The following is a 19,230-nucleotide window of genomic DNA, read 5'->3' as shown; positions in this document are numbered from 1 at the left end:
CTGAATCCGAGCACTACCGGTTTGCTGCCAGAATTCTGATAAAAGCACACAACTAATTTTGCTAAATAGGTAATAAATCCTACATATATTGTTTATTTTCCCGATCAAAATACTAGAATTCTTGACGTTCTTAATGAACTTGTAACAAGGTGTCGTAGGTTCGCGAATTGTTAAGCTTGGTGATGTGCTTTCATTGGCCAAAATGTTTTTCAAATATGTAATTTATTTCATTTCTTCGCAATGGCCAACACGAAGGAAGAGTATATTGATTACCCTCATAATCACCACACCTTCTTCACATGAATCCAACAAAAAAGAAAATGTTATGTGACATCATGCCTGATTGGCTCCGACATTTGAGATGTTCAATTGGCTCCGCTCGGTGTCATTCCATTGTAGAAAACTAACTGTGGTCCCAAAGAAATGTTGGCGTCTTCGCATACCTCTCCCTAAAAAACATGTGTGTGTGATAATGTTCTTAATCCCACTGACCGGTAGTGGTAATATGAAAACAGCTCGCTCTGGTTCTGTGCTCATATTAAATCCACATTTAGTGTACGAACTCGAATACGCTATTTCGTACCAAAACACGTGCACATGTTCGCCTACACAACCGAACTCCATATACGTACACGGTGTGCGTACACCTCTCATACACAAAGGTTCGTGGCACCAGTTTTCTCCTTCTCACTTTCATCATCACTAGCGTTGATTCTTTTTTCCTTGTGTGAACCGTTCTTGTGTACGCACCCGGTGCACCAGTGTACGCGGTGTACACACTCAAATTAGATTTCGCTGTTCGGTAATTCTTCTGACGAAAATTTCGGTAAAGATCAAAATATAACCGGTTTTTCGGTAAACATGATTTATTTGACAGAAAATCCGCCAAATTTCACCGAACAGTTTGTTATATACAAACAGTTTTACCAAAATATGTAATTGAAAATACAATTCATTCGGTAATATAGCATTATTCCCGTATCCAGTACAGAAATACCGAACGTATGGTAAAATTATCTCTACATTACTGAATTTCGGTAAATTCGGTTATTCATGAAAATTAACTGTGAAATCGCGGCCATTTGTAACTTTGTCAATGGTTTGCCAGAAAGTTTTTTGTTTATTCTTTTGTGGTTGTGCCCGTGAGTAAACAATGATCTCTTAAGAAAATTCCCGGTAAGCTTTTCTTTAGATCAAACGTAATGCAATGGAACGCCAGCTATAGCAGCCGTTGAAATCCATCCATTATACATCCGCTACCGCTGCCATTCCGATGCATTGCAGCGCATAGATATTTATTCATCGCAGTTAAAAATCTTTCCAGGTTCTTTCCCGTGATATGCCTGCTATCGAATACACAATTTCCATTTTTTTTCAATTCAAATGTCATTCAAGCTACTATAAAGTTACAAAAGTTATACATTGTTTTTTTATAAATAAATCCGAACCATTTTTCATAATTAAGTTGAATTCAAAACACTGAATGTACCGAAAACGTCCGGTAACATTTGTAATAAAATTATCGAACTATTCGGTAGTTTTTGACAGATCACAAAAAATCTTTATTACCGAACGGTCTGTAACTAGTTCAATTACCGAACTGATTAACGAACATTCAGCTGTTGAAAGTTCTAAGTGTGTACACATACAGATGTTTGAACTAGAGTTTGAAAATCGTTCGTTTGGGTTCGACGCTCGAGGCGAACATGTACATCGAGACAAAGCATGTTTGAGGTTGAACGCGTGCACGAAATTTTGTACACAAGCACAAACTTGTCGATGTTCATGGGAAGTCTGAGAAAAAGTTAGTTAGGTTCTGTTTTAAGCGCCTATAATGCAGTCATTTCACGAGAAATTTTTAAAATTTTTGCGCATATCGCTCAGAAATAGGAGAGACCGGGGCTGATTGGCCGAGTTTTGCTTTCAGAATTTCTGCACTCAATCTGGTTAGACATTTTGATAAACGGTTTGAGCCGTCATGAAAATACAACCCTTGACCACATGTGTGATGTTTTAATCATAAAACATAATCAGGGAAATAGTTAGTAGCAATCAAAGGATGAGTGAAAAATTGGCCAACCAACCCCAGGGCTGGGCTAGGTTGGCCGAGTTTGGTAAAATAAGTGACACGCATCAAATGCATCAGTGGAAAATGTTCACTAGTGAAAAAAGATCACTCTGCAATATGTAGGTACAAAAAACTCCACTTTTTAGTCCTTTGCATATTTTCCAGAACAATCACGATTTACAGAAACATAGGTAAGGTTACACTGGAAACCATTATACCATTTTGTTAAGTTTTGAATACACTTTCCACGTTTTTGAAAATCGCTTTACACATATTACTATACAAACACAAAAATTTACTCACCAGCATCGGAAAAAGAACAAACGTGCTCCTGTACAACCGACAACACAAAAACACCTGAAATTTCGTCATCTCGGCGATCTAATAACCCACAAAAATCACTATAGATGTCGCTACTGCACATAATAGCATTTTCAAAAAAGACACTCGGCCAACCAGCCCCGGTCTCTCCTACTGCGTGAATTTCAGAACGATCAAAACTCAATTCAACCCTAAAGCACTTTTTTGGCCAATAAAAAAAATCGGTTGTTCTAAAATTCTGCGGTTACGTAATCCCTTAAGCGTACGGTAAAGCTAAAGCATCTTTGAGCTATTCACGTGACTTTAGGAGCATCAAAGACAAGCATTTCAATAGTTTATAACTTCTGTATGGATGCCAAATGGACTAACGTATACATTACTGTTTTGTTGCAAAAATTCAGCTCTTTCAGGATGCTGTACATGTATGCATAATGATAGTTTTTGCTCATAGTAAATTTATAGGTGTTTAAACAGGAGTAAATTAATACAAAATCTGCCTCTTTTCAAACGAGAACATTATAAACGCGAGAAACAAAAAAAAATAGAAATAATAGTGACAGAGAACAGCAATCTTACGAAAAAGTTATGGAACTTCTCTCCTCTATAACTTTCTCAAAAACGCTGGGTTTGTCCGGAGCAAGATAATAGTGATATCAACCTTATGGACACCACCAGCTCTACGATTATCACATATACAATACACGATAAATGGTTATCCAAGTCTTTATTGTGTTGTAGGAAAATCACATGAAAATAGAATTGTTTGATGAAAACCCGATGCAAATCACAAGCCATTTGAGAAGAGCAATCCATGTTGGGAATGGAGAGAACAAAAAGGGAATTGACTTGCTTCTTCATTTGTTTTTTTTTTTGCAGCGTCGGTTCGGGTGCGTTCGCTGCGCCAGGTTGCTGTGCTTCATTTTCTTTGCAAACAGAATGCTTCATGGGCGAACAAAGCTTTCTTGCGAAAGTGGAATGAATAGTTCGAAATACGATTTTTTTCCATGCCCGCAAGCAACTAAATTGTTCCGTCTATTCTCGAGCGAGCATGATAAGAAACTACTGGATAATTTTAAAAGAACTTTGGATCGAGTGATCATAATGTAGGAGAAAATCCTTATAGCTGCCCGAAAAGTGCAACTTAAGCGTCGGAGTGAAACCGTTTCACGTCAACTCCACTTTCCGATCAACTCAAGGTTATTCGAAAAATCTAAGCTTATACCGACATCTCTGATAATTTATTGGCGAAAATACTGAACACTAACCGCTGTACTGTTGACGAATCCGTCTCCGAACTATAAATAACTAAAATTATTACCGTGGTAATAAACAACCCATCCGAAACCCCAAACCAAAAAAAAAGTGGTCAAAGTCCGAGCCCGTGTGCTGTACGATCAGGTGCTGATGAAACTTAATATATGTCTTGATCAACATACGCAACATCAAACAAATTCCAGAGTTCAAATTCTACAAGTATCCTATTCGCGCCAAGTTTTCTGACAGGTTCAAGTTTGTATTCACTACAAAGAATTATGGTTTGGCACGGGATCTGCTGCTGTGGCAAGAAAACCAATGTTTTCGTGACAGATAAAATTACGAATTTGGAAGTGTTCAATTGGTCGGTGTTAAGTCAGACCGGACTAATTGACATCGCATTGATTTCGAGAAAAACAAGTTTGAAGTTTTAATCGCAGCATTCTTCCTATTATGATTCTAATTTAATTTTTACCATAATTCATGCTAATTGTAACATATTACAATTCTGGCAAAAGTCTAATGTAGCTGAGGAAATTCTTTATTCAGTGCTATGAATATCTCACGTTTTGAGATTTTGCGACTTAGTCCGGTTTGACTTAACACCGACCAATTGCGATAGGCGAATCGAATCGATTCTCAAAGATGATCTGATGACCATCAGCTCATCAAATAACTAGATAATAAAATAAAATTAAAAAAAATATATTTGATAATATTTCATTCGATACTATGAAAAATAAATTGTTGATAATTTTCAGCCAACCGTATAACGTAAGACAAAAATTAATAACATTTAGTGTCAAAGCATACAAAAACGGTAAAAATATTGAAAAAGGTTGTCATCCCAAGGAATTTTTCGGAAATCAAAATGCCTTAGAGGTCAAGGTCTAAAGTCAAAGTAAAAATATAAGTTTTGAAAAATTTCCTAAAACCTTAGTAATTATAAATAAAAGTCTTGAAAATCAAGATCGTGTTGAGGACAATTTACAAAAAATATTTGGGAATTCGATCATTTTTTGACCGAATTTTCCAAACGAACTAAACAGGGGAACGGTTTAGGGTTGTGAAGAAACATGTCCATACAAACCTTGGTTCTAAACTGTGAAACACGTTTCATTCTTTTTAAATAACTTCACCATGGGTTTCCGGGACCCTAAAAAAATTATTTGATTTTGAGGAGACTGGCTAGCTGCGTATCATAAAGAAGTTCATCTATCGATCAACCCTTTCATGCCCAATTTTTCTCTAGCGCATGTAAGATTTCATAACTATTTTACTTTGAAAACGGTGGGGTCAAGAAACACGATAAGCCTTTTTCATAAAGATAGGTGCTTCCCTCGGAGTGCTAGAACATGCTCAATGTTTACCTTCCAATGCTTAATACAATGCTCTTTGAATATTTACAATAGTCCAATTGCGTATAAAACGTAGCCAAAGACAGTCTAAATTGATAAGTTTTATCAATTTTCAAATATATTGCAACATAGCGAAGATACATGAAAAATTCGTTTTCCGTCGTCAACGTAAACTGCCCCTAGCAGCACTACTCCATCGGAATCCAATAAGACTAATTGCAATAACTTCAGCTCCAGAGCTATTCCTTGTAACTCTTAATATTCAAATAAAAGGCAATTGTCACATTTATTAGCCTTACTTGTTTCTATGAGCAAATCTTGCCGCAATCAAAAGTTTAAAAACGTTGTTGTCCACAAACAACATGGGCATGAATTTTTGCATCATTTGCACCCAGTCAAAAAGGGCAAGTTGCTGGCTAACAGGGGGCTATTTGCCAACTCGGATGCGCTAATTGCCCTTCAATTTTCCAGCAAATTGCTGGCAATTAGGGGGCTATTTCAAATGCAACATTAGGGCGATTTGCCCCCGTCATTTTTAGCCGCTCTACCCGCCCTTAAATCGCCCCCAAATCGTCCAGGGAACGCGCCATTTAATCGTCCTTAATTGCATAATATGAAAATTACAAATATTACTTATTTTCGGATTCATTATCTACTCACATAAACTTATCACTACACTAGGTAATCACCACCAAACTATAGGAAGAACCAATGGTGAAATTGGCATTGCACACCAAAGCTTACCACAATCTGACTTTTATTAAGAGTTTAGGTCAGATATCTTGTTCCACTATATTTACATACGATTCCACAATTTCCCACATTCGTTGGCTAAATGAAGTGCACTAGACAAACAAAATACAAGCGAAAACACGCCACTCGTTTAAAAAAACTATTTTAAGCTTAAGCCAAACATTAACCGCCATGATTGAAAAACGCAAAAAACAACCAAGTCCTTTTCAGCCGCCAGAAAATTTGTCTAAGTGTTGAAATTACCTTTAAATCGCATTCGCAAATTGCATTTGTTCCTAGGGGCAATTAGCACAGGCGAGTTGAGTTAAACGTCAAACTGTTTAATTCACCTGACCATGTTCGTCCGCATTTTTTTTGACCGGGACCACACGAGTATTTTGAAAACAATTCCAACCCCTGTAACACATGAAAACGGTCAGTGCATTTGTAATGTGCCAATATGAAAAACAACTTTCTGAATGTCCATTATGATTTTGACAGGGATGTGTCAGATGATTAAAATGTTTAATAATGAATCCAATATCATTTTATATTTTGAGTAGCTCAGGGTATTAAATTTGCATTAGTTTTACTTGAAACTTTTGAATTTTTAGTGGTTTTTCCTAAGTGTCCTACAGCCGGGACAAAACAATTCCTAAGAAAATTGCTCACAACTTTTTTCTTCCAACCTTTATCAATATACTATCTTAAGTGGAAAGTTATTTTCTATTTGTCACAGTTTTCAAACTTCACATTTGAATAATTGAAACGATTTTCGAGCAGAAAAGAAAACCTGTCTCACAACCGAGGACACCCCTTTAGCTATTACAGTCGTGATTCGCTGGTTGGACATTTTTTAACTGGGCCGCTTTTTGTTGGACCTCCGCTAGTTAGACCGTTGTCCAACTAAAAAGCACCTGAATGTCAAAATCTTATGTCAAATTTACTTTGACAATCATTCTGACAATTATTACACATGTGAATAGATGCAATAACACTACTAACTTCTCCTTTGGAGAGTTTTTGACATCTGTCAGTCGGTCCAACAAACGAATCAAATTCGTTAGTTGGACAGAGGTGTGACCCCACCAGCGAATCACGTCTGTATCATACCCAAACGTAAAGATGTGTGGATATTCGGTTAGTCGCACCGGTACCAGGCATTGTAATTATCTCTCACTCACGCGAGAAGAAGCTTATCCGATGTCCAACTTTTCCGAGGTAGGATGAGTCGCAAAATTCTTCGTCTCCACAAACAGCGTGAGAATGATTTTCCGGATAAAATTTATTTGACTTTTTCCATCTCACCGGAGAAGATGATAAAATTTTATTTCGTGGAAATAAATAAAAACTTCAAGAAATACACTTAATTACAAAGAAAAGCGGCAAAGAAATATGATAGACTTGTTTGTTCGTGTTTTGGAATAACGACAGGAAAGCAGCGAGCGAAAAAAGGATACCGTGATAAACTCATTCACTCATTCTCCGGCTGTTTTCTTTATCCGGAGAAATAACACGTTGTATTTATCCGGAGAAGTTGTATGAGTGCCAATAACTTTTCGTGTGAAAATGTGAGTTTTTATTGTCGCAGTAGCAAACTATCCGGGCGCATTTACTCATATGAGCGATAAATGCAATGCCTGACCGGTACTCAACCGATGTTTTCTCACCTTTGCTTCTGATTCACCTAATAGGATGTTCTGCCAAAATATTTTTTTCATTGATAAATTTTCAAATAAATTTCTAAAAACGAATCTTCTGGGATATACGGTTGGATTGCTTCATGGTACGAAATTTTCCCGCATTAACTTTTGCAATATCTCATCTCGGTCGAAGTTATGAACACTTTTAGAAATAAAATATGTAATTTTCTTTAAGGAAAATCTCATAAAATAAAACAATATTTATTTCGTCAGATTATCAAAAAATACTACATTAAGTGTCGCTCTCGAAAAGAGGTATAACTATATCCGCCATTAATTAATTACCCACTAGCAAGATTGAAACAAACCTAAAATTTGAAATGCTTGCGCCTAACACTCTCGATGTACGACGATTTCATTTATACAAACGCAGCGAAAGTGAATTTATGTGACTGCAATACAAACGTATTACGAAAATACAACAAATCATTTACGGCCAATTTCTTCATTGGATGAAAACCGGTTTTCGCTGTAAACCAGTTTTCGGGTTGCTGGTGGCCAATTAGGCGAAAACCGGTTTTCAACCAAAACCAGTTTTCATTCAAGTGAAGAAATTGGGCGTTATGATATACCCCACCCTATGTTCATTTTACTACCCACTCGGGCTAAAAATGTGTCGCTGACCCCGACTTTAATCTTAAATGCTTAAAACTCCCTTAGAACAAACAATTCTCGATATTTTACTGGCACTATCAAAATGCACCAAGCACCCACCAACTCAAAACACAAATATGCATATACTGCACCGTCGCAACCCCAAACCAACTACAATTTAGAAAGAAAAAACCTACAACGTTCAACAACCACCCACTAACAGACATAACTCAGATTTTACAAGCCTTGCCAAGGGTAAGTATGCACACAAATAATGCTACACCAACTAAATTGCACTTTTGCTGTGAATGAGAATGCCTCTTTTCCTGATTTTTGTTTTCCTGAGGGGTTCGGTCCGTCCCTTATAAAACTCAGACAAAAAAAAACGTACGTATCTTTAATCTAATAAGACTGTTACATTTAACAATGATTTTATTTAAAAAATGGTAAAACACGCTAGTTTTCGTTAATACTAATAATCTAAGTTTGTACCATGAATGACTCAGTAGAAATAGTTAGTGCTAAAGCTCTCTTGCTCAATACTCATTGGAATCAAACTGTTGAAATGCTGTTAGTTTTGATAGAGTCTCATCCGTACAATTTGAATATAAAAACTCATCCACAGATTGGCAATAATTGTGTTGTTCCCTTCAAGAATTTATTGACAGCACACTTCCACCAACATACACACTGATTCATGTGATCACATCAACTGACTAGTGCATCCTCTTACAAAATTTTTGATTGGAATGGAAAAAGTGCTACTGCTCTAACTAGGAATGGCTCAAATTCCGTACGAATCTAACAAGCTTCTACTAATCGGGTCCGTACGCAGTAGGCTAAACAAAATTGGCAATGTATGATCATAGACACTGTTAGTAGGAGTTTAAGGAGACTGCCCGAAGCGAAGACTTCGGTCAGACCTTTTAGCCATTCGTGTCTATCCGTGTGAATGAATGCTAAACACGTTTGTTAATTTTTTGTAGGGTTTTTTGTACCGTTTTGTGTTGTTACTTTTATCTGTTTAAACAATTAATAAAAAAAAGAAAACTGCTACTAACTACGTGTACAGCTAAAACACTAGGTTTAACTGCTCACCCTAAATAGTGCACCTTTCTCCCCCTCGGATTTTTGATAGCTCTAATTACCCTACCCTGCCGATGTCGTGCTCTTCTCAGTGAATGAGAATCAAATTGAACTAATTAAATGAATTATTTTTTTTTCTTCCTTTTCCCCCTCGCGTGTTCGATTTGTGTCTCTGTGTGCGGGTGTTTGGGTGCGTGTAATGAATCAATTTAATCCCTCTCGGGTGGCCTTTCCCGAACGGGGAAATCCGACCCGAAACACAGTACTCGATAAACATGGCCGACGAAGCGCGCGACAATCACATGCAGCAGATCGAACGGGCGGAGATAGCGAACCTGGTCCGAAGTCGCATGGAATCCCTGAACCTGCCGAGCATAGACTACGACGATGTCAGTGAAAAGCGGAACAATCTGTCCTACGTGATCATCAACCCGTCGTGCGACTTGAAGCTGGAGGAGGGCGATATTATGTGAGTTTCTTTTTTGTCTTCAATGTCATTCATATGATTGAGAATCGATTTCCTTTTTCCGATCCTCCGCAGATACCTCGTACGCCCGTCGCCATTCTCCGCCCAGAAAACGTTCGAGCGGCACAATTCGCGCCGCAAATCCAACATATCATTCTGCTCCAATATCAATCTGGCAGCAGCGGCGGCCGGTTCCCGGCGTGGATCAGGCATCGGTCTGAACACCATTGGTGGCCCTCAGCCGATGTCAGGTTACGTAACGCCACGAGCTCCCCCGCTGGTCACAACAAAATCGAATTCTTTGTCTCTTCCAGATAGTCCTAATGCAATGGGACAGATGAGGGGACGGAGCAACTCTCTACGGGTAAGTGGCCGTTCCACCAGCAGGAATAGCTCACCCTATTTACATTTTTGTTTTACAGATCGACAGTGACATCCTGCTGAGGCGATCGAACTCGCTGCGACAGGGACTGCCGAACATCGGAAACACGGGCAGACGGAAATCATCGCTGGAGGAAATCGGAATCAGTCACTTCGCGACTCTGATGCAGGCGACGAATCACAGCAACCCGATCAAGATTGCCCTCAACGGAAGCATTGGATTGGAGGTATGCTTGTTTACATTGTATGTTAAGGATCAAACAGAATGATCCTTCATTCGGTTCTTTCCTGACACAGTTAACCTCACTTTTCTTGACAGTTCACTAGTACTTTTCAAACGGATTTAAAAAATGTAGACAACTAAATTCGCTCGACGCAATTCGCAAAGAATTTTTCTAAGTTCTGTATTAGGTTCTTTACTGAAACAGTTAACCTCACTTTTCTTGACAGCTCGCTTGTACTGTTTACATGGACTTAGAAAAATTTGTGGACGACTAGATTCGCTCGAAGCGAATCGTAAAGAATTTTTCTGTGTCCATGTAAATAGTACAAGCGAACTGTCAAAAATGAACACTCGAGTTCATTTGTGACGTCAGCGTTCATTAATGTTAACATGAACTTAGAAAAATGCTTTACGATTTGCTTCGAGCGAATCTAGTCGTCCACAAATTTTTCTAAGTCTATGTAAACAATACAAGCGAGCTGTCAAGAAAAGTAAAGTTAACTGTTTCAGTAGAGAACCTAATTGTCTCAAACGACGCCTGGGATACCAACACACTCGCAATGTGTATAAGCAACATACATATAACGCCAGGATGGTATATTAAAGGGTGGGAGCATTTGTATATGTAGTGGTGCGGTTGTCAATTTTTTCGCGAAATCAGAAAAAAGCAAAAAAGTGTGTCGTCATATGCTCTTTGTTTACTGATCCGTCCTAAACTGTTTTGTATCTAAAGGAGGATAAATTTGGAAAAAAAGTGATTTCATACGTTGTTATAGTATCACGTTCTAAAAAACACCAATGAAGTGTGCGGTGCCAGATTGTGCAACAAACAACAAAAAGACGGCTACAAAGTCCGTATCATTTCATATGTGCCTGATACGTAATGATCGGCGGAAAAAGTGGATCCGGTTCTGCCGCCTGCCATCTAATACGAAGAATAAATTTTTCATTTGCTCAAAGCATTTCATCGTCGAGAGCTTCGAGCGGAATCCTGCACTGCAGGAAGCAATGGGTCAGATTAACTTTCGCAGAATATTGATTAAACAAGGTATGTTTCTTGTTTTGTTTGTTTATCAAAATATGAATTAGTACGTACTATTTCAGCTATTCCGACGATTCGAAAGCCGGTAAAAGTCTCGAAGCGCTCCGAGCGTGCTGCAAAAAAATCAAGAATAGCAATAATAGCAGATTTGATGAAAGCAGAAAGTGCTGAAAATACTGACTCAAAGAGGATGTTACCAATGGCCTACTCTCTAGAATCACCACCGTTTGCTGGTTTTGACGATTTGTGTTTCAATGGCAGTTCTATTGAAGTGCGGTGTACAGATCATAACGATGATGTGAAGAGAATGATTAATAAATCTCCCGAAAAACATGTTGGCTTAGAGCACGGAGATAACCAGTTGTCACATGATCTTTCAGCCATTAACAGCACCACCTCCATTGCATCATCCTGTATGCTACAAAGATTCGACCACACGTATGCTCAACCGTATAAAATTTCCAATCGGAGTATAATCGTTGATTCGGCACACCTAACAAGCTTTAAACCAACCGAGCTAGACACGCAAAGAGCAGAAATATTCCGACTCCAGCAACAACTGGCAGATCTTAGAACAACGTACTTTCAGGAGCAAAAACACCATCAACTGAAGAAAAAGATGGATTTTCTTATGCCATGGGATTCGTCGCTCGATCGCTCAAGCATAATCATTCTCAGATCGGGTCATATACGCACAAAATTGAGGAACTGGGTGAATCAGCTAATAACGACTACGTAATGGAATTGTCGCACGGTGGATTGATGCAACCATCAGAAGATTGGTTAAAAGATGCAAGAAATATGGATTCGGTATTCAACAATCTTCATAATGTTCATAGCTCTGGATTTAAGCAACATAAAAAAGAGATAACTACAAAAGTACTGCAGGACAAGTTTCCCCACATCAATGAGAAAGTCATCAAACACTTCACAAAAACGAAAATAAATATTCGTGTAAGGAGCATAAAGAAGAATATTAAAGAACAGAAGTATCTTAAGACAAAACTAAACAAAAATCAATCTGATAAACGAGGTGCTGTAGTGCGAAACAATGATAAAAAAATTAAACATTTCCGAAACTGATTTTAGAGAAATCAATAAAGTTAAAATTTCTTGTCAGAGTATAATATTTTTACTAATCACTAAACAAATCTGAAAATTTTCCAATGTTTTCTTGCTGTTATGGGTGTTATGACGTCACACAATTCCAACCGTTTTCACGACGATCACAAACACAGTCACAACCCGAAAATGCTCCCACCCTTTATATATCATCCTGATATAACGCTATGTTTTCAATTCGCCATCTGATTTAACCTCATTTGGCAAAAATTCCACCCGATTTAACCTCAATCTCGCACTAACACATTTGCACATGGATTAGTCAATAGCCGGATACACATAACCTGTCAGTCAGTACGGGACCGAGTGCGATGCGGCTAATCTTTAAGTTAATATATTTTAATTCGTTATTTTATATATTACGTCGCGTTTTTATTCTTTAGACGTGTCTTGGTTACCGACAACCGCGACCGTAAAAGTGGCGACGAGAAACGTGAGATTTAATTAAAGCTACGAGAAACAGCGAGTAAAGCGTTTCCTGCAAGGAAGAGTAGAAGAATAGAAGGCAACAATTCCCGATCAGAAACACATAACAGAAACATTTCAAAACTATATCTCGCACTGTTACTAGTTATAATTTTCTGTTATTTTAACTACTAACGAGACCAGATTAATAGCACAGTTTACTACGAAAATTGCATTCTGTTATAATCTTGTTATATCATTCCGATCGGGTTCGGGGGTGATCGGTTGCATCCACATTCAATTGCGATGAATGGGCAGCAGCAAGATCCAGCGGCTGAGAATCTTTTCCCACCGGTGGGTGTGCATCAGCAGCAGTCATCGAACCCGATTCTCCGTCATCCGTTGCTTCCATCAGGACATCCTCGTTTCCAGTCGAATTCCCATCAGCAGACCCAGCGGCAATACCATCCGCAGCAGATCACAATATCGAACGAGTTTGTTGGGCAATGTTTTCACTTTTTCCAGCAGCCCCAACAGCAGCAGCAAGTATTCGTTCAAACGATGCTGTCGGCAATGAGCCAACAACCACCATCGAATCCGGAGCAAATATTAGACTCAAGCAACATACAGGAGTTTCGATATGAGCCGGATGCAAACGTCACTTTTGCTGGCTGCTTTGTTCACTATTAGAATTTGTTTGCTAAAGGTGCAGTTCGTGTTGATGACGATGCAAAAGTGCGTTTACTCCTCCGTAAAATAGGACCGATGGAACACGAACGCTACACCAGCTATATTCTCCCAAAGCTTCCAAAGGATGTTAGTTTTGCGGAAACCGTAACGGAATCCGTACTGAGTAGACGCTATCGGTGCTTGCAAGTCGCTAAGCATGCCACCGAAGACTTCAAACTGCGTGTCGAGTTTGCACTAGGCACATTAACCGAGCAGCATTTTAAGTGTCTAGTGTTCGTGTGCGGATACGGCATCGAACATCAGTATGATTTCCGAGAAAACCTGGTGTGAGATCGGTCGACCTACATCAAGTCTAGCGACGATCGAAGCTTCAACTGCATCCGGAAAGCCGCTAAAATTTGAGTTTGAGTGTACATGCAAGTTTTGCATCAAAGGCGTGAAACATCAGGCCCGTTGTTACGTGGTGAAACATCTTAATTTACATGGGTTGAGATGATCAATTCAACTTCTGGTCGATGCCAATGGACAGCTTCTGCAATCATATCAACAGTTCGTCTACAGTGATCAGCATCCTCAAGCAGGCCTTCCCGACAGTTTTCAACGATGCTCCGGGAGTGTGTACTAAGGCAAAGGTGCGCCTCACATTGAAGGAAGAAGCAAAGCCTGTATTCCGACCGAAGGGACCAGTAGTGTATGCGATGTACAAGATTGTCGATGAAAAGTTGGACCGTTTGGAAAATGCTGGAATCATAACACCAGTTGAGTACTCGGAGTGGGCAGCTCATATAGTCGTGAGAAATAATTATTCAACAGGGTTGAACGACGCACTACAGCCGCACCAGTATCCTCTCCCGCTGTCGCAAGACATCTCCGCGAAGCTGGCAAATTGTAAGGTATTTAGTCAAGTTGATCTCTCTGACACAGCGGTTCTCAACCTTTTTCGTACCACGGACCCTTTAGAAATCATCTTGGCTGCTGACCAACACGGATAAACATCGATTTTGTATGCTATAAATATGTTATTTTTAGTTTGTTGTTAGGTAACAAGACTTGAATTTTCAATATGCTCTCGGAAAATACATTTTTCTTCGCGGACCCCCAGCAACGACTTCACGGCCTCCTAGAGGCCCGCGGACCCCAATTTGAGAATCACTGCTCTGACGCATTTCTCCAGTTGAGGTACCTGAGGAATCCCGAGAAATGCTCACTATCAATACGCACAAGGGGCTCTACCGATACAACCGACTTCTGCCGGGAGTTAAAGCAGCGCCTGGAGGCCACACGTCAGGCTATCTCGACGATGTCTTAGTTGGTGGTGTAGACCAAGAGGATCATCAGCGGAATCTTGCGAAAGTTCTCCATAGCCGACAAGAATATGGATTCACTATCAAGACGGAGAAGTGTTCGTTTGACCAGCAGCAAATCAAATGCGTTGGTCACCTTATCGATAAACATGGCCTACGTCCGGATCCGGCCAAAATAAAAGTGATCCGTGACATGCCAGCTCCAACGGACGTTTCAGGAGTGCGTTTCTTCCTAGGGGAAATAAATTATTACGGTAAGTTTGTCCCTATCATGCGAACGCTTAGATATCCACTCGATGATCTGCTCAAGAATGGAATGGTAGTCCGAAGGTCAACAAGCCTTCGAGAACTTCAAAATTATTCTGTCGTCCGACTTGCTACTTACGCACTATATTCCGGCACTCGAAGTCATTGTTTCGGCGGATGCATCTTCCATTGGAATCGGAGCCACGATAAACCACAAATTCCCGGACGGATCTACCAAAATTGTCCAGCATGCATCCAGAGCGTTAACTTCAGCTGAGCAAGCATACAGCCAACCAGATCGCGAAGGACTTGCGATAATATTCGCCGTAACCAAATTCCATAAAATGGTTTTCGGTCGAAAATTTACGTTGCAGGCGGATCATGCTCCGTTACTTCGGATCTTCGTATCGAAAAAAGGAATTCCCATCTACAGAGCCAATCGATTACAACGATGAGCGCTACAGCTGCTGATGTATGACTTCAAGATCGTCTACGTCAACACAGATAAATTCGGAAATGCAAATGTACTGTCGCGGCTGATTGAGCACCAGGTCAAGCAGGAAGAGGACATTGTGGTCACTAGTGTTGTGCTGGAAAAGGACGTCATGGCTCTATCAACAAGTTCGATCGATGCGCTCAGCTTCAAGATGATTCAACATGCAACACATTACGATCCAGATCTCGGAAAAATCTACCGCTTCATCCAAGAAGGTTGACCCCGATTAAAATCCACTATCACACGTCGGGAGATCAAATGCTTCTACGATCGCCGAGATTCCCTATTGACCGTTCAAGGTTGCATCATGTTCGATGAGCGTCTGGTGATCCCATCGAGTTTCCGAAAGTGTTGTCTGCATCATCTTTACCAAGGTCATCCAGAAATGCAGCGTTGAAAGCAATTGCGCATAGCTATGCCTACTGGCCGTCGCTGGATGTGGACATCGTGGCTCACATCAGTTTCTGCCATCATTGCACAGCAGTAGCTAAAAGCCCACCAAGATCCGCACCGCTGTCGTAGCCAAAACCAACATATCCGTAGTAGCACATAGAACATGCTGGACCGATTGAAGGAGGATATTTTCTACTGAGCGTCGATCCCTACTCCAAGTGGGTTGAAATAGTCAAAACCAAATCAACTACTGCTTCACTACCATCAACATGCTTCGCGGCTTGTTTGCCCGGCTACGTATGCCTGAAGCACGGGTTAGCGACAATGGTCCACAGTTCGCCAGTGCCGAATTCGACAAGTTCTACTTAGAGAATGGTGTCAACTACATTACTACAGCACCGTACCACCCACGATCAAACGGGCAAGCGGAAGATTTGTCGACACGTTTAAAAGATCAGTGAAGAAAATTAGAGAGGGGAATAGAACCATCCAGGAAGCATCACACATATTTCTGATAACTTACCGAACAACACCGAATCCAGCTCCACCGGAAGGTAAACCGCCATCGGAAGCCGCACCAGCCTAGACTTGCTGCGTTCGTCAGCCGTTCCGGCCATTTGATTCGCTATAGAAGCAAAGATTCTCCGGGGATTCAAAAATGGTGATTATTTATATGCGAAGGTTTACTCTAACAACCAGTGAAGATGGACACCCGGAGTTGCTTTGGAATCGATTGGGCGTGTTATGTTCAACGTATGGGCTCATCTCAACCAACTACGAACTCGTGCCATCGGCGACAAGCCGTCAGCGAAGCCATTTAAAAGCGATGCAAAGTTGCCGTTGGACATTTTTCTGAAGGCCTGGAATCTGTCCAGGTCGCATACCAGTGCAAGCGATATCACCACATCATCGCTGCTACCTGTGTTTTGTTAGTAACCGCCGAATTACCGTCAACAGTGCTTGGAGTACCATCCGAGTTGTCCACACCGTTGCCGCCTGCAGCGCCATTCGAAACACCTGCACAAGTGTCTGCAGAAGCAGATACGTCATCAGCGCCTTCGTCTGAGTCTACATCATCCTCCAGTTCAAGCTCTGTACCGCCATCGTCATCAGAGTTCCTATCAGCCAATGAATACCCTACAGCTGTCCAGGAACCTCGTCGCTCTTCTTGTTCTAAAAGACCGCCTCCCTACCAACTGTATTGAGGAGGGAGATGTTGGGGAGAAATGGAAATGCCTACCAACACTACCGCTGAGCTTGCTAGTGGCAGTGCAGCTGTCACCCGTCAATGCTAGAATAGTCGGATACACATAACCTGTCAGACACGTGTCTCGGTCACCGATAACCACGATTGTAAAACCTGTAAACAGAAAAACCCGTCCGATAAACATCTTTCGTAGGTGCGATTCATTTCATGTTGGATAAAATCAACGTTTTGTCGGACGCCGTACCCACCGGAATAACGTCAGAAGAAATAATCAGCTGATCAGAAACGTCTCATGGATTGCATAATTGATGGAGCGTCAAAATCAAGTTGAAAAATCTGTCCAGGGCAACAGACGAACAGGACAGACAACAGACGAACGAATGTTGAAATACAACATAGTATGACAAACGACAGACACCTAGTAAGTAGAAATACACTAGACATATATGTACTACATAAAGATTGTCAACTTGTGTAATAGTGATTCCCGGAAGAAGGCAAAATACATGAGCCGAAACGTCGGATAAATAGACAGCTACTGTTTTATTATACCAGATTGACTGCATATCGAACAAAATAATATCTAAAATTCAAATCAGTCGACCTGACCAACTACCAAATCAAGACAACTAAACAAACATATATAAATAACTAGCTTCATTACCGACAAATTCTAATTAATTCTAGTAACTTGTGCCCAACGAATAAAACCCTTATATGCATTTCAGGTCACACCCCCAGAGGAACCGCTACCCATCATCGGTGTCCCGGTGCCATTCGGTAGCGGTGGTGGTATAAACCCTTCGATCCTCGGAGCGTCCAGTGGAATGAGTGGCTCAACACTCGGGCTCAGCACCATCCACGACTCGGGCAATGGAAACTCGAATGGTGGAGGGGGAGGAGGTGGTGGTGGTGGCGGCGGCGGCTCTGGCAGTAGTGGTGGCGGTGGTGGTCTAGTCGGTGGATCCACCTCGAATCTGTCCAGCATGCAGAGTGAGTCCGGTCAGCAGCCGCAGCACCTCCACGGAACGATAGTATGATATAACTTAATGTGGGGCCGCAGGCTCCGCTCGGCGGTACGAAACAACAAGTGGATATAGAAGGAGCCTCACACCCGTAGCAGCCGCGGCAGATACTAGCACAGAAGTGTCTGCCTGGATGCATGTATCCACTAGAACTAATACGGGAGCATTATCAGTAGTAATTTTTTTTTTCGACGCTTGAACTGATTAGCGGTAGGAGAATGCAGTAGCAAATATGATGGTTTTGGTGGAATCGTGATCCTACGTATAAACTAGCCTCAGACAGCACAGCAGCACTAGCCAAAGTGAAAGGATGAAGAATCGACGCAAGACGGTTAAAACGGTGACATTCAATGAATGTAATTATTATCAACAGTAGCAAACCACGCAGCACAACAAATCACATAAAGAACAAAGTATCGTTGGGATCAAATTGACACACAAACGCTGGAAGACACACTAGGACATGGATTATCCAATTTGTTTATGTAGAAGAAAACATTTAGGAGATCCTATACAAGTATCAATATTTTTGTTACTACCTATCTATAATCAGGTTAATCACCGAACCAAAAACAATTTGGTTTGTTTTGTAATTGTAAATATCTAGTCGTTAATCCTAAGCCGCCATTAGGAACAACCAGCAGTATCAAATATTACAAAATAGGAGACATTGTACATATTGCCGCTGGAGCAAACCAAGCATGTCGTAATAATTAACAATAATGTCCTGCGGGAGGCAGGCAAAAGACGCGTACTGAATCAGCAGCACATCCAAATATTGTGACTATTTTCTGCATAAATAAACCCCAACGGCGATTGTCATTGTTGGTGTATCGGATGCGTGCAAAGTTCCTACCGAGGAAGCTCGAGGGGATGCGGACCGAAATTCATCAACGTGGGCAACTCGGTTGTTGGGTTCTTTTTTTTCAGCAAAGCACTTACCGTCGTCGGAAGGTTGTGTTCAAAGATTTCCTTCAAAAGGAACTGTAGAATAATTTACGTGAATCTACAGACGATTTTGAATACTAGTCATTATTGTTATATTTTTAAAAAATGTCTCTAATTTACTTATTCGTGCGTACGGTACGAATGTTGAAACGTTGAAATAGAATAG

General features: G+C 40.6%; 1 protein-coding gene across 20 annotated transcripts in view; it reads left to right on the top strand.

Moving 5' to 3' along the window:
• The window catches only part of LOC131694238 (potassium channel subfamily T member 2), a 510,796-nt gene extending 491,847 nt beyond the window's left edge, over window positions 1-18,949 (top strand). For 10 of the 20 annotated variants that reach the window (XM_058982768.1, XM_058982767.1, XM_058982776.1 and 7 more), the window contains 5 exons: window positions 8,265-8,285; window positions 9,380-9,585; window positions 9,658-9,946; window positions 10,005-10,190; window positions 17,820-18,949. In XM_058982768.1, the coding sequence (XP_058838751.1) occupies window positions 8,265-8,285; window positions 9,380-9,585; window positions 9,658-9,946; window positions 10,005-10,190; window positions 17,820-18,131 (1,014 nt within the window). In that variant the 3' untranslated portion in view covers window positions 18,132-18,949. Of the gene's footprint in view, window positions 1-8,253; window positions 9,586-9,657; window positions 9,947-10,004; window positions 10,191-17,819 lie in introns of those variants that run through there. The other 10 variants (XM_058982769.1, XM_058982773.1, XM_058982777.1 and 7 more) reach the window with 4 other exon arrangements.
• The last annotated feature ends 281 nt before the right edge of the window (window positions 18,950-19,230 follow it).

This window comes from Topomyia yanbarensis, chromosome 3 (assembly GCF_030247195.1).
Source record: "Topomyia yanbarensis strain Yona2022 chromosome 3, ASM3024719v1, whole genome shotgun sequence".
Lineage (NCBI taxonomy): Eukaryota > Metazoa > Arthropoda > Insecta > Diptera > Culicidae > Topomyia > Topomyia yanbarensis.
Note: the sequence above shows the minus strand (reverse complement) of the source record. Positions and strands in the feature narration are given on the sequence as shown.